The 14,674-nt window shown below is 37.0% G+C and overlaps 1 protein-coding gene across 4 annotated transcripts in view; it reads right to left on the reverse strand.

Moving 5' to 3' along the window:
- LOC135475487 (rap1 GTPase-activating protein 1-like) overlaps positions 1 to 14,674 on the reverse strand; it is a 193,720-nt gene that overhangs the window by 141,812 nt on the left and 37,234 nt on the right. For all 4 annotated transcript variants that reach the window (XM_064755407.1, XM_064755405.1, XM_064755403.1 and 1 more), the window contains exon 2: positions 12,882 to 13,162. In XM_064755407.1, coding sequence (XP_064611477.1) covers positions 12,882 to 13,143 — 262 coding nt within the window. In that variant the 5' untranslated portion in view covers positions 13,144 to 13,162. The remainder of the gene's footprint in view (positions 1 to 12,881; positions 13,163 to 14,674) is intronic.

The following is a 14,674-nucleotide window of genomic DNA, read 5'->3' on the forward strand; positions in this document are numbered from 1 at the left end:
TCCATCTGGAGTTTTGATCCTGGGGCTTTTGTACATGGAGCTAATCTGTCCTGCCAGGCCGGGTTTACATCTGGCTTGGTTTATGTCCAGCAGGTTTTTTTTGTCCAACAGGGTCTTTTGTCCAGCACATTTGTGGGGATAAAAATTCCAGCCTGTGAAATTCCCCATTAAGTTTTACACAGATTTCAAGGACAATTCAGTTCTTATAGCTTAAAACCGTGGCCATTTTTTATGATTAATAATGGCTACTGAATTTATACCTGAGATGGAGCAAACAGAAACATTTCATCCAACCTTACCAGGATAAGAACAGTTGTAAGCCTTTTTAAGTAGAATTGTATTTTGATGGAATGCTAACAGGTTGGGAAGTAAAGAGATCCTACATAGTGCCTGTTACTGGCGATGGCGAGGATTAATTCAGGACCACCCCATGCATAATTAATGACTATGCTGGCAGAAGTAATGTATCAATCCCAAAATGAGCCATGGCTATCTCTTTTATTATGACTGTTAAAAACAACTGCAGTTCAAAATAACCTATTGCTGGATTGATAATACTAAAAGCTGAAGAGCATAGTTTTACTTGCTAATTTCTACAGTCTATACTCATCTTGAACATTTATCTTTTAATGTAGGGTGCATGATGCCTATTTAACTAGGAAAAAAACAACACAATTAACATTCAGCACACACTTTCACAGTTTTTTTGGAGTCACAAAATTGACATTTATGATAAGCAACAATGCGACTGTATTCAAACAAACAAACATCCTGACATGATGGAGTTAGATCCTATCAGGAACAGGGAAAAAATACTACAGTTTATAGCATATAATCTTGTCTAAATTTTTCAATATACATGTATGTATGTATATGCATAAATGGGGTTTTACATCGTACTTAGCCATTTTTTAGTCATAGGATGATGACGAGTCATTATGTGTGTGTACATAAATTGTCTTCTTGTGGCAGAGGGAGTCCATGACGCTGAAGTGCTGCCGCCACTGAAGTATCATGTCGAAGACACCAGACATGACACCCCACCCCGTCACATTATACAGACACCATGCCAACCAGTCTCATTTCCTTGTTCTAGCATGTCAGTGCTGAGCGCGAAGTGAAGTAAAAAAGTAACATTTTAAAGTCTTTGATATGACCTGTCTGGGTCTCATCCCAGGTCTTTTGACTTCGAGGTGGACGCTTCAGTGGTTTATGGTTCAAGCATTCACCTTGAACCATAAGCCACCGAGGCAGTAATTGTTCAAAAAGGTCTGCAAGTTAACAAATTTAGCCTGTGTACAAAGTCAATACAGGGGAGACTACTCTGGTTCCTATAATCCAAATGTACCTTACCACAACCATATGCATGTCTTGATGATCAATATACACAAACACATGAATGAAAAGCCACAGGAGATAGCAAGTGCTTACTTTCCTTTTCCAACTGTTTTAAAGTTAAAGAAAAGAAAACATAAAGTAAGTGGCATTGAAAAGGTAACTGAAAACTATAACCAAAGCTAGCCTTACTAATGTTTTGAAACACTGTCCAAGGATGAAGTAAAAAAAACATCAATAATTTTGTTTTAAATTGATCAATATACCAATAAATTTGGTTCTCCTTAAAAAACCTCAATTCATGCAGTAACGATAAAAATACCTCTGCCAAGCTTTTGTCATTAAATGTGATGCATGTGCGATAATACATTTTATATTACAGCAGACCCTAAAATTATAGGGCCTGATCGAGTGATCCATCTCACTCTCTACAGCTCATCTAAAACTAGCCTGATAAATTACATGTAAACTGGTCTACAATGTAATTTACATTAAGTAACATATTCTCTGTTAAATTCATGATACTGTCCAAAGGCCCCGTACATGTTCTGTGAGTTGTGCACAACCTCAAAGAATAATTGGGCCGTGAAATCAGGGTAAAAAAAAGCTTCAAATGACTGAACTTGATTAGCTTGTTAAATCTGGTGAATTGGCTGGACATTTCCCTCCCAAGATGTTTGGTGATGTATGTACGAAATCTGAGATTAATGCCACCAATAGTCTGGAATAAAATCACTTGATTTAACACACTTTTAATTCAATTACATTCCTCATTAATGTAATTAACATGCGACATATCCTCTTAATTTAAATTATCCCCCTCAGATGTTCTGCTTGGTGTATACTCAATGATTGGGACAGTGAAATTGGTTAAACTGGGACTTTATAACAAAGCAGAACTAAGTTAACCATGTCTCAAGGAGACACAGGCAAAAGGACTGATTATAAATGTGGTACATTCCCATCGCAAGGTTGAAAGGAAAATACAGCCCACATCAAATTGAGATGTCATCTACATAAAGCTGAGAGTTCCAGATGTCTACTGACACATATTGGAATGGAATGTTCAGTTTTATTCAGGTTTCCCTTCCACCATCAACTCACTCGAATTGCTGTATTTGGAAAGCCTGATTTGTTTTAGTTAGTTACCTCCATTTGTTGTCCAGACGACAGGAGATGTCCATCAAACTTGAAATGTCAGACACAGTATTCATTATGGTCCAATTATGCGGTCTACCATGTAACTCCAGTTCTGCCTTACTGGTCATTTGGAATTACGCTAAACATTATTGATAGAAAGGAAGATCATATTTGGTTTACCAGACTTCTTATTTACTTTCAATCTATTGCATTGTTTACTTATGTGATCCATGAGCCAACACTGAATCATGGGAATCTTTGACAGATTTTCCCTTATAATTCTCTTAACTGACATTTCCAAAAAATACGGGCAGAAAAGGTTTAGATAGGTGTTAAATTCAACTCATTTTTGTATGTAGCTGAACCAACTGAAAAATTTTGAATTTCTTTCAGCAGTATGTCCCTTTTAAAGATATCAAATTTCCAAGCTTTTCTGGGTCCAAAATACACATTTTCCAGGCTACTTAAAATAGATTTGGATACGATTTTCCCCAGATTCCAGCTTGCTTAATTCTGTAGTCTGTTTACAGATCAGGCCCCAGTACATGTGGCAAGCTGGTACTCAATTTCAAGGCTTTTCCAGGCCTGAACAGGAAAAAAAGCTGCTTTTCCAGTCTTTTCAAGGCCTGGATAAAGATGTTATAAATTTGTAGAATTTTCAAGGCGCTCTAAATTGACAACAAGATAAAAGCCTACAAAATGTTGAATTGTCATTACACTGTTGTACATATAATGTTACAAAAAAATAATTTACTTCTCATGCAATTCAGAAATAAAGGCAATTAAATCTAACTACCATTTAAAAGTTACTAGCCTGAGGATGACACTTGATATGACTAACTTTGCCTATATGATAATACCAATAATGCAGTCAATGGCTTGGGTGAAGTTACAGCTGACAAGCTATTAAAATCACTTTGACAGATAATTGCACCTCAAATGCCAGGCAGCACGACTCTGATGCCATTTTATTGCAGATGTTCAACTTTCTTTTCCAGAGTGACAGAACGATGTTGCTGTAGAAAGTTTCACTAGAAACCAATACATTATAACATGGTAGACGTTAAGCTGTAATCAATTTTTGACATAACAATGGATCAGGGTTCTGCTTTACACTAACGCCACCTCAAAGGATTCAAAAATATGGCGCCTTCCCATCAGTACCATTGGCAATCGTTCTTTTCTTACCCACCAAATGGGCTACTAGCTCGTCAAATCATGAATAACATATACATGTGTGTCACACGGAAAGAAACTGACACACAACTGATTTGTGTGTGTGTGTATGTCTACAGCTGAGGAGAATGAAACACAATACTCTGGGCTTGCTTTCGCATCACTGATCACCGTGAATTAACTCCAGCCAATGGTGTAATGAATAGTGCATTATTCAGAACTATTTCACAGAACTTTTAATTATGCAACAGAACCAAGGTTGCTTTAACTACTAAGGTCAAAAAAAGAAGAAAAAAAAGGCCACACCTGTAGAATGCGGCAGAACTCTTGACAACAACGACAACCTGAACTGCCATTGCTCATTCTGTTCCTGTTCCTCAGAGCTGGTTGAAATAAAACACCGAAAAAGTCGCTTCATTCTTCTGATTCCACACTGCGCAGTTTTTGTGATACAAAAAAATAAATCACAGCAGAAAGATTGTTACAGAAATGATCAGATGACAAAATCCAAGACAAAATCCTGTTGCTGGGATCTAAAGACAATGTTCTCAGCAACCACAATAGTCTTTCATCACTATGCACATCATGATAATAGCAATGTGAGGTAAATATTCACTGCAATGTCACCATGTCATTTCCCTGAATTTCTCAGGCCAGTACAGAATGGTGAATTCCTCAGGCCAGTACACGATGGTGAATTCCTCAGGCCTGTACAGAATGGTGAATTCCTCAGGCTGGTACAAAATGGTACTTCAGGATACTGGTCAATTCCCACAAAGAACTTGTAGTTGAATCTTAGACATGTGTACAACAGTTTGATGTATCTGTGGTGGTTGACAGATATGTGATGAGGCTGATACACATGTATATGTGGTGGTATACTACAGGAAATACGCCAATAGATTTTGTAAATGAATTATCACAGTAACTGAATTATCACAGTGCACGTAACATCCAACACATTATTACGTGTAGATATAAACACCCTAGAACTACAGGTTTGCAATCACAAACATCTGCCTGCACATGTGGCAGATTCCTCTTGGGCCTTGGAAGTCAAATGCGCTCTCTGCAGTTCATCTGACATACCCCATTCCCTGACTCGATATCATCTCATCCAATCTGATATGATAAGATAATCCAGGTCCACTGAGACCATGAATTAAGTTCTTCTAAACTGACACATCTTCCAATATCATTTGAATCCGTAATATGTTTGTGTAAAGCCTGAATCAGTGAAATCTTCCAGTGTCTTCATACAGTACATGCAGCTTCAAGAGTAAATCATATATCCTCCAGTGTCTCTATACCGTACAAGGGTAAATCACATATCCTTCAGTGTCTCTATACTGTAGCTTCAAGGGTAAATTATATATCATCCAGCATATCTATACTGTAGCTTCAATAGTAAATCATATATTCTTTAGTGTCTATATACTGTAGCTTCAAGGGTAAATCATATATCCTCCAGGGTCTCTATACTGTAGCTTCAATGGTAAATCATATATATCCTCCAGTGTCTCTATACTGTAGCTTCAATGGTAAATCATACACCCTCCAGCATCTCTATACTGTAGCTTCAATGGTAAATCATATATCCTCTAGGGTCTCTATACTGTAGCTTCAATGGTAAATCATATATATCCTCCAGTGTCTCTATACTGTAGCTTCAATGGTAAATCATATATTCTCCAGCATCTCTATAATGTAGCTTCAATGGTAAACCATATATCCTCCAGGGTCTCTATATTGTAGCTTCAATGGTAAATCACATATCCTCCAGTGTCTCTATACTGTAGCTTCAATGGTAAATCATATGTCCTCTAGCGTCTCTATACTGTAGCTTCAATGGTAAATCATACACCCTCCAGCATCTCTATACTGTAGCTTCAATGGTAAATCATATATCCTCCAGGGTCTCCATACTGTAGCTTCAATGGTAAATCATATATATCCTCCAGTGTCTCTATACTGTAGCTTCAATGGTAAATCATATATTCTCCAGCATCTCTATAATGTAGCTTCAATGGTAAACCATATATCTTCCAGGGTCTCTATATTGTAGCTTCAATGGTAAATCACATATCCTCCAGTGTCTCTATACTGTAGCTTCAATGGTAAATCATATGTCCTCTAGCGTCTCTATACTGTAGCTTCAATGGTAAATCATATATCCTCCAGTGTGTCTATACTGTAGCTTCAATGGTAAATCACATATCCTCCAGGGTCTCCATACTGTAGCTTCAAGGGTAAATCATATATCCTCTAGAACCACTTGAATCAGTTGTGTTCTATCATATCATATCTCACCTACTACCATGAAACACTGATGTTCACTGACACTCTTCAGTAGTGAGTGACAGCTTTCCACATACAAGAGACTCTCTGCATCCTTTAATACGTCATGAATCAATTTCCATCAGATTCACCCAGAGATGATGTCATCCAAAATTTCTTGACCCAGTGTTCTTCTCCAAAACTGAAATAATCACATACAGTGTGAACACGATATATCATCCCTAAATGCATATGTAGTTCAGGCCGTATGTGTGACACTAAAGTGGATATAGCACCTCACTTGTATAGCATGTGTCAATTTCTCCAGAGCAAACTCACTGTGTTATACGGACAGGTAATTCTTCAAGGACCTTTCATTGCCATTCATATAACACCCAGGTATCACTCATCTGTAGACATACACCTGGACACAGGTGGGCAATCACACTACAGGTACATGCGCTTTTATTTCATAGGCTGCTAATACTTCCATTATAGCCATAGGCTTTAATGGGTTAATTAATAATTCCTGTGATTACATAAGTTGCTGATGACATCACATTCCAAATGAACGCTGGGACAAAGGTGTCAATATATACAAAACTATGTGCATGCCATCGAATGATGCAAGTCCAATCGCAGCCAGTTTAAGTCTTGAGCCAATCAAATGCCAATATCCTCCTCCACAGAACATGCATATATATTAATCCGGATACAAGATTTCGCACAGGATTAGTCCAGCTCAAAAGCTGTACTATACCACCTGGTGTGCATAGATGTTATATCCCTGTGCACAACCATTGGTGCATTCGAGTGTCTGCCAGCTTTGATACCTAGCCTTACACACACTCGCATGTTAATCCTCCCTCAACATGCTGTTACAGCAGGTCAGGACAGCCAACTACCAGTACAAGTGTCCATGCAGCACTTGCAGCCGTCATGACATGCACAGCACAATTGGCTGCAGCGTACGTGTTAACTCACTCAATATCGGATATACACGGAATTAAACGATGTTTGGCCCGATTGCCCCATTTGCAAACCACTTGACTATGTTGTGCCTGTCAGGTTTGCCAATAAATCCCCTGATCAGTAATATTTCAGCTGACAAACACTGCTAGTATCATCACAGTTGTTACCGTAGATAGTCCAAAACTTATCAATCATACAATAACTAATGTGACAGAAATGTACGAATCCCAACAACTTGAGCTGTGGCATGGAGGATGACAATGACAGGTTGTTCCATGCAAAGTTCACTTCCTCTACAATTCGATTCCTATGTTCTTTCCACCTAGCAGTTAGTAACAAGCCATGTTTATGGAAATTTTGGGTCACATGACAACATTAGCCAGCTGTTATCTGACCTATAGGCTCATCCTGTAAACCACCTAAAAGTCCCCACCCCCTAGATTTAGTGTACATTGTGCCAGCCAAGTTCACCTGTCGATTTCCCAAACATATTTTATAAAACATGTTCAATTCACTGATGATACACATCACGATTTCATGAGAAAGCCTTCACACTATGTGGCAAGATTTCTAGAACCAAAATTCCAGAAATAATAATAATAATACAATAATATAAACAGAAGCTCAACAGATTCTTAACAGGCCTTTGCAGAATTTATTTTTTTCATCGACACTTAACACTAATAACAGAATTAGCCTTTCAAACAATTAAAAAAAGCGTTAATTATCACCTATATATCCCAGATATGTTTACTGTGACCATGATTAGAGCGACCAATTAAATCCCACTTCAGTAAGACATAACTGATACACTTCACTCTAGGCAGCACTGTTTTTTGTTTCCTTTTAAAGATTACTGTAGCATGCACTGAAGCTACACCCGTATCAACTGACAGATAATGTTAGGTTTTTGAAGAGGTTTTTTGGAGAGTTATTTTATTTTTGTTATTTATTTCAGTGGGATTTTTGGAGGTTCTACAGCAGTTCCAGGGACTATGTTAGCTTAATTGATGAGCAGGGTGGAATCCTCAATAGCTCAAAAGACATCATTAGGAGTGGAGGGCCATTCACATGGGCATGCGTCTTGCCAGCCAAACAAACCCAGGACGGTTAAAGGCTCAAACACATATCAAGCCTCCTCCACCTCAATACCCAACACAATACATATTATGATGTACCTGTATTAATTTCTCTATTTATTACCACACCTGGCATATGATACAAAACAGTACCCAACACATACATGTTATGGTGTACCTGTATTAATTCCTCTATTTATTACCACACCTGGCACATGATACAAAACATACCCAAACACATACATGTTATGATGTACCTGTATTAATTTCTCTATTTATTACCACACTTGGCCACATGATACAAAACATACCCAACACATACATGTTATGATGTACCTGTATTAATTTCTCTATTTATTACCACACTTGGCACATGATACAAAACAGTACCCAACACATACATGTTATAAATGTACCTGTATTAATTTCTCTATTTATTACCACACCTGGCATATGATACAAAACAGTACCCAACACATACATGTTATGGTGTACCTGTATTAATTCCTCTTTTTATTACCACACTTGGCACAGGATACAAAACAGTACCCAACACATACATGTTATAATGTACCTGTATTAATTTCTCTATTTATTACCACACATGGCTTATGATACAAAACATACTCAACAAATACATGTTATGATGTACCTGTATTAATTTCTCTATTTATTACCACACTTGGCACATGATACAAAACATACCCAACACATACATGTTATGATGTACCTGTATTAATTTCTCTATTTATTACCACACTTGGCACATGATACAAAACAGTACCCAACACATACATGTTATAATGTACCTGTATTAATTTCTCTATTTATTACCACACCTGGCATATGATACAAAACAGTACCCAACACATACATGTTATGGTGTACCTGTATTAATTCCTCTTTTTATTACCGCACTTGGCACAGGATACAAAACAGTACCCAACACATACATGTTATGATGTACCTGTATTAATTCCTCTTTTTATTACCACACATGGCTTATGATACAAAACATACCCAACAAATACATGTTATGATGTACCTGTATTAATTTCCTTTTTTATTAGTACACCTGACATACGATATAAAACATCAAATAAACCAGTATTGTTTTGGATCAATAATATCTTAATATCATAACATGTACGGGTTGGGTACTTTACTTGGAAGCATCCAGATACAAATTTTTTTACCCAATTGATATTGTAAATCAAACAGCTATGTTTTATAATTATAGTTCATTTAATTTGCAAGTTCACTTATTGTAACTGCTGTGTTACATGTATTTATGCATATAGTGCTCGATGAGAAAAAAAAAAATCATCCAGACAGTGTGCAGTTCTTCCTAGTTCCCCTTTACAGTTGGAACAGATTAAGTAGAAACCATTAAATAAAAGAAAAACTGAAGTAAAAAAGCACAACCACTGGACCAATCAATTAAAAATATGACCATTGTTCTAAGATATGACCATCATGTAGTGTATACGCCTTTGGACCCCATGAATAATCTATGCCACCTCAAAACAGATCCAGCCCTTCATCAGGTGTTGACATGCTGCAGGTGAGGATCTATATCCATGTATTATCTCCATGCACGCTCTTGGCACACACGGGACTTTTAACAGAGCTGAACTATTAATTCCTCTATTTATTTACCACCCCTGGCATATGATACCAAACAGTACCCAACAAATACATGTTAAGATGTACCTGTGTTAAATTCTCTATTTAAGGCAATGCATGGTTCCACTGTCATATCCAAATATGCCAAAATAAGCACCTTGGTTATTATGATTTGTTATGGGGAAACATGGTGATATATGCTTTCAGTGCAAAAATTGATTTAAAAAAATTGCACTCGCATCACAAATGATCAAAGCTGTAAGCAGTTTTTGTTTTAACTGATGACATGAAATCGAAATTGGTAAATAGTGACATAGCCGTCACAAAACAAGCATAGTTTCTCCATCTGTCCTAAGGTAGTTTTCTAATTACAATACATAAAGTACTTAAAATAAAGTCAATCAAATTAAACAAAAACAAGAAGAATGCACTGAGTGTAAAACCAATTTTCCAACAATACAGGTAGAAAATCATGGCACACAGCACTGTTCTCCAATTGGTTTGAACTATCACACTCACAATTCAAATCATGACACACAGCACTGTTCTCCAATTGGTTTGAACTATCACACTCAGATTTCAAATCATGACACACAGCACTGTTCCCCAATTGGTTTGAACTATCACACTCAGATTTCAAATCATGACACACAGCACTGTTCTCCAATTGGTTTGAACTATCACACTCAGATTTCAAATCATGACACACAGCACTGTTCTCCAATTGGTTTGAACTATCACACTCAGATTTCAAATCATGACACACAGCACTGTTCTCCAATTGGTTTGAACTATCACACTCAGATTTCAAATCATGACACACAGCACTGTTCCCCAATTGGTTTGAACTATCACACTCAGATTTCAAATCATGACACACAGCACTGTTCTCCAATTGGTTTGAACTATCACACTCAGATTTCAAATCATGACCCACAGCACTGTTCTCCAATTGGTTTGAACTATCACACTCAGATTTCAAATCATGACCCACAGCACTGTTCTCCAATTGGTTTGAACTATCACACTCAGATTTCAAATCATGACACACAGCACTGTCCCCCAATTGGTCTGAACTATTACACTCAGAGTTCAACTCACGTAACTGATACATACCAATAAATCCCAGGCTTCATTTGACTTAAGGTTTAGCATTTTTCAGATCAAACATTTTTGCTTGATTCTAATGGAGACATCATCCACCTCATACAGCTACGTACAATTTTATGAAGTCTGATGAATTTCTTATCCAGAAACTTTAAGTGTTTGTCTCAACAGTATCATTTTAAGGATAGCTCCACAAACTGAGGTCTTTGTGCTTCTGGATAGACAACTTTTACTAACGGAACTTTAGATATACAATGTATCAAAATATATATAAAGGGTATCATGAAGAAGATGCAAATCAGTTTATAGCTGAAACATTACCATTTCATGAACTACATAGTCTTAAGTAATAAAGATACACTGCAAGACAACTACCAGATTCAATTAGAAGAGTAGAGATCTTGTTTATCCCTTTAGTTTTCTTTCCAAAAATCAATACAGCACAGGACTGAACACCATGTGATACACCATGCATGAGCGCAAACACGCATCTGACCAACAAACATACAAATGATGTTATTACTGATCAATGTCAGAGTGACCTCTGTTAAGGTCTAATTATAACCATTATTTTACCTTCCTACATCACTCCTGAACTCTCACATTACTAGCTGAGTTATGTCCCTTTATGGTGTGAAGTTACTATTTCATTCATTTATTTATTTATTTTTAATGCCTTTCAGGTATTCAAGAATATTTCACTTGTAGGACAGCAGCCAGCTTTATGGTGAGAGGAAACCGCGCAGTGCTTGGGGAAGCCCTAGGATAACCCATGACCATCTGCAAGTTGCTTCCAGACCTTGAACTCACACCAATCGCACTGGTAATCATTTTTTTCATAATAAATGCCTGACTATCCTTTCATAATTGTCCCATTATAATATCTTAAGTAAACAAAATATTTCATTCAGGAATTTCATAGAATAGTGATTTTTTTTTTTTGGTTCTTTCCTTATTTTCTTATACTTTTTGCTACTGCAAATGTTAAACCATGAATGATACATCATTGTAAATGTAATTGCACAAAATGCTTTTTAAGATGACAATTGGAGGAGCATGCATCCCTTGCTTTGAATACTTTGTGACTGAAATGACAACTAATATTAACATACCAAACTTAATGATTGATTTACGATTACATTGCTAATGCTACTACATAAGTTTTAACAATATTTTATTCCAAATTTTGAAATCATTAATGACACAAGATCGCGAAAAGAAATATTGGGTTGAGATCAGAATAATGGCATGAACCATAATATGCCACCATTAAAACCTGCAGTACCCCTTAAAAACTGCATGAAGGTTTATTCACACTGGCATGTGGTTGAAAACTCAAGCAAATTCACCAAAGATTGGCTTTGTTTGGCACTACATTTTAATTTTTAATGACTTGAAAATTTTAGGCTTTTCAGTAACAAAACAATCTGAACAGTTAAACCTATTTCGTTTATTACCAAGTTGAACCACTGTAATGGGCCCTTCTTTCACATCAGTTTGTGTAGCCTAGTTCATGTAAATTACCCAGATATCATAACCTATTCACACTGTGCTATTTCTATAAAATAAACCCATGTTTTTTTCTCTCCTTGCAAATAACAGGTGAACATTACCTGTAACTAGTGTCCACTGCCAGTGTCCAGGCTAAGTGAAAATCCCCACAACAGTTCACTTCAACACAGGAAATAACTCTAATACTCTTCTGTGTGATGTGTGATATCCGCCATTTATCAGAATATGTGATTTAGCACACATTTCACCCTATGCCATTGGGATGCAGAGATTCCTCATTAAACAAGCCTTCTGTAAATACTGCCTTCACACAACAAATGTCCCCAACCGGTCTGAGCTGTCGCAATAATAGCTATGTCAAACTCCAATTTCATGAAAAAGTCATGTACCACATTTCAATTCAATGTGATGAAAAAGTCCAAAAGTGGACAAAAAGGACAAAATTTTGTCCAAAATGATGGAACAGTCAGACACTCAAACTTGATCAGTAACATTTGGCTAAATCTATGCTGGTCAAGAACCAATAACATTTATGCTTGATGAAACATTATTTTACCACCATCAAATAACAATGCTAACACAATGACCCACAAGCTTAGAAGGTTGAGAGGATGCACAAACATTTACTGACCACAATAACTGAATATGTTTACTTACTGTAATCTCTGAAACTAGTCCTGATATGGCTCTCTGTCCTTGGCATGACATTATCCAGCAGTTGTCTGCCCCTGAGTAGCTCCGGCTTGTTCCAAAAGTACATGGCACCATGACCGCAATCGTACAGACCAGAGTCGAATGAAGAGTCAAGAGTCTCCGGGGCCACAGCTTTAGAGCGGCGTCGTTTCTGGTTGGGCGTGGAGTAGCGAGGATTTGTCCTAGGGAAGGTACCCCCTGTGGATTGGTAGTATGACGCCGGCATCTTCTCAGATCATCCAGCTCTGAAAGGATACAACATGAAAGTAGATAAGAATGATCAGCCATCAGATGCATTATAAACTTTCAACACACGTTTATTTCATACGAACATTTTATTCAATATTGCCATTCCGTATACAAATTGCTTGTGGCGCTTGCTGGCACTGCTATAACTTTGCCCTTCGTCAGGTACATGTACTTATGGAAGGTCAGGCTGTGCCTGGTTTCCCACACACATAAACCTGATCAAAAAAGTAAAAGAAAAATATTACAAAAAATGCTGTAAATGAATTAAACAGACAGGATCATCACAATAACACTTTTCCTCAAGCAGATTTAACAGCCTTCAAATTGTCTGAAAATGCAAAACTTTGCTATCAGCAACAATTATGGCTGACAGAAATGTTTCAAAGACAGCAGGAACTTCCCACAGATAAAATGATACTCAATATAACCCTTAACTGATTTTTGTTTAAGCAAAGCTGTCTTCTTTGCCCATCTATTTTCCACATATTTCTTTCAAAGAAAAATTCATTGCATCCAAAATGGTTGATTATGAACTTTAGAGGACCTTCAAGTTTTCAATACTTTTCAATATTTGTAAGACAAAAGTAAGCTTGTTCCCACAATTCTGTCAAAGTTGAGAAATACCAGACAGTCCCTCTCTAATGATCATGAATTAGTTTCATTAAAAGCTTAAGGAGACACAAATTTCTGCATTTTTTGACAGTTATAATGAGTAGGGAAAAGCACTGCACAAACAATTGTTGCTTTTATTATGAACACGCCAATCCAACCCTGACAATGAAAGCACTCAAAGGCATCCTCAACATACAAAGGCTTAATTACCGACACAAACTAACCAGGCTGGAGTTCTCTAGTGACAGCTGTATGCAAATCAGATTTGGCCTCTGGTTTTAAGAGTGTTAAAAATGTCAAAAGCAAGTAACATGTGGCGCATGCATGGGATACCAGTTCGGATTTATTGTACTGTCTCAAGTTATCCGGCACAGCCAATCAAATTAAAATGCATATTTGTGAACATTCTAAATAATTCAGAAACACTAACAAAGTACTATTATGTGCCTGACTGACTCTGAGTATTGTAAGTGGTCATTCACGGGTTGCCTGTCCTTCACTCTTAATTCACCACCAGGTGGCACCACAATAATGGTCCAGAAAAACTACAAATTGGCCATTAAAAATAAACCTTTATCCTCATTTACCTGTCCCAGTTTCCAAAATTCTTGAGTACAGCGTAAAACATCAATCAAATAAATAAATCAATAAATCATTTACCTGTTGCTTTAAGCCCATCCTCATGAATGTGCACAATGGTGGTCTGTACCACAGAAATATAATCAATCATCTTACTTATTACTTGCACATACTTTTAACCTTAAACTGTTGTCATTCAGACCTCATTCCATAGTACATTTCCTTGTCTTTTGTATTTTTAGACTACAAAGTTAAAAGAACTGGGGGAAATGTGGAGGGGATGGAGTGGGGTAAGGGGGGTCTTGGTGGAATTACAG

This window comes from Liolophura sinensis, chromosome 9 (assembly GCF_032854445.1).
Source record: "Liolophura sinensis isolate JHLJ2023 chromosome 9, CUHK_Ljap_v2, whole genome shotgun sequence".
NCBI lineage: Eukaryota > Metazoa > Mollusca > Polyplacophora > Chitonida > Chitonidae > Liolophura > Liolophura sinensis.